The following is a 1,778-nucleotide window of genomic DNA, read 5'->3' as shown; positions in this document are numbered from 1 at the left end:
CGCTTCCAGCGATTCTCGAATAAGCTTCTCCGTGAGCTCCCTCGGAAGCCCTCGGACACTGTCCGCCGTACCGACCTGCGCAAACAAGGGGACGTACACATCAAAATGGCAAACGGAATCAGAACGGTTTAATTGATTTGCTTGCAGTCTGTCCACTGTTTTCAAAGCAGGAGCTGTAGGCTGAATATAGGTGAATCTGCTCACTAGTTCCTTGATGAAGGGCAGCACCGATGGATGCGTCAGCTTGAGCGCCCCGGCCACGCAGGTCATGTCTCGCTCCTTCACCTGCAACACAGGCCAGGAAAAGGATGCAGTCTTCTTATTCACCTACTGTTTTCCCAGCCATTTTGGGTACAGAAGTAGTGCATAACATCTTGACACAGGGATACAATTTTTAATTTTTTGGTCGTAATCTCCTAGGCTGTAGATGGAAAGGTTACTTACGATTTCCTCGATGAACTCGTGCGGTATGTGGTGGAAACAGATCTGCGGATGGGAATGCATGACCAAATCATTGTAGGTTCAGTCTATTTTTCCCGAGGGATGAAAGCAGCGAGTATAAGTTAATCTGGTAGTACCTCGGGTATATCCCAGCCCCCCTTTGTGCCTCCGGTGCTCAGGTTGGTCACCAGAACATAGTTCACCGCAAACGCTCGATCACCCGAGTACCCTGCCACAGCACCAGGCACGGAACGTCTCGCTGATTAGCCACCGTGTTCTTCGCGCAACCACGAGAAGGCGAAATGGTTACTTACCCCTGATGAATTCTCTGGCTTCTTCCGTGCTCCTCGGCCTCTCCCTGATCGCCCCCTTGCCGGAAAATCGATCGAACAATCAATCACGGCGCGCACGGATATACTACTACAAGTCAAGCTCCGGCAGCTACGGTTTATGCCTGAATTGATCTGAGTTGGTTGGTGTCCATATGTACCTGGTCTGAAGTGATCAGAAGGGTAGGCCGATCTCTGAAGTCCCCATCACCGCAGCCCTCAACAAGATTCAGTTTAATGGCGTCGGCCTACATGCCAAGAACAACCCAGGATTGTGTCACACGGTTCAAAGCAAACTACTAGAAGCATCAAGTCATTCTCTTCTGAGCTGCAGCAGCTAGTTGGTACCTTGGCTTTGGCTAAGGCCTTGACCAGCTCCTCCGGCTTCTCCCTCCTGATGGCCCTCTCGTCGATGTCAGCGCTCTGGCAGCACACACACACCAAATACCCACTCCATCAGCAAGCAGGTCAAGATCAGGATGAGGTGGATCTAAAAGCTTGATCGGCAAGTGGAGGGTACTCGACCTTGGTGGTGAACTGGTATCCCATATTCGACAAGATCGCGCGGCGTGCCGGAGACGACGACCCGAGTATGATCTTGAAGAAATCCCATGAAAAAGCAAGTGGCTCAGAAGAGATGAAGCGCGGCCAATAATCGACGGATTCTCCTTTGCAAATACTGGAAGAGATCGTAGGTTGATAAATGATACTACGAGATACTTATGTATTAATGTATACCTTGAATGATGGGGAGTTGTTGGAGCTGGAAGCCATGTCTGGCTCTTCTCTTGCGGGGCTCAGCTGAGGATTCTGAACCGTGCGGAGGCTCTGATCCGAGGCTGTTAAATAATCCTGCTGCTTCCTTGGATTCCAAGTATCCAAGCCTAGCTGATTAGAGTTGGAAGTACTACTACTTGATAATTATAACAAAGGGGGATTAAGGGTTGATCATCGGTACTAATTTATTTAGTGCTTTTGACGGTTGACCATTGTACGCGGCTGTGTGGA

At 49.8% G+C, this 1,778-nt stretch overlaps 1 protein-coding gene across 1 annotated transcript in view; it reads right to left on the bottom strand.

Moving 5' to 3' along the window:
• Positions 1–1,778, bottom strand: part of LOC123089945 (7-methyl-GTP pyrophosphatase) — a 3,495-nt gene extending 1,717 nt beyond the window's left edge. Inside the window, exons 1-9 of the mRNA XM_044511474.1 lie at positions 1,509–1,778; positions 1,296–1,367; positions 1,119–1,193; positions 932–1,018; positions 756–810; positions 579–670; positions 445–486; positions 205–285; positions 4–75 (exon numbers count right to left, since the gene is read on the bottom strand). Of these exons, the coding sequence (XP_044367409.1) occupies positions 4–75; positions 205–285; positions 445–486; positions 579–670; positions 756–810; positions 932–1,018; positions 1,119–1,193; positions 1,296–1,367; positions 1,509–1,544 (612 nt within the window). The 5' untranslated portion in view covers positions 1,545–1,778. The remainder of the gene's footprint in view (positions 1–3; positions 76–204; positions 286–444; positions 487–578; positions 671–755; positions 811–931; positions 1,019–1,118; positions 1,194–1,295; positions 1,368–1,508) is intronic.

Source organism: Triticum aestivum, chromosome 4B, assembly GCF_018294505.1.
Source record: "Triticum aestivum cultivar Chinese Spring chromosome 4B, IWGSC CS RefSeq v2.1, whole genome shotgun sequence".
In the NCBI taxonomy this organism is placed as follows: domain Eukaryota; kingdom Viridiplantae; phylum Streptophyta; class Magnoliopsida; order Poales; family Poaceae; genus Triticum; species Triticum aestivum.
The sequence above is the reverse complement of the archived record's forward strand: the minus strand, read 5'-3'. Positions and strand labels throughout refer to the sequence as shown.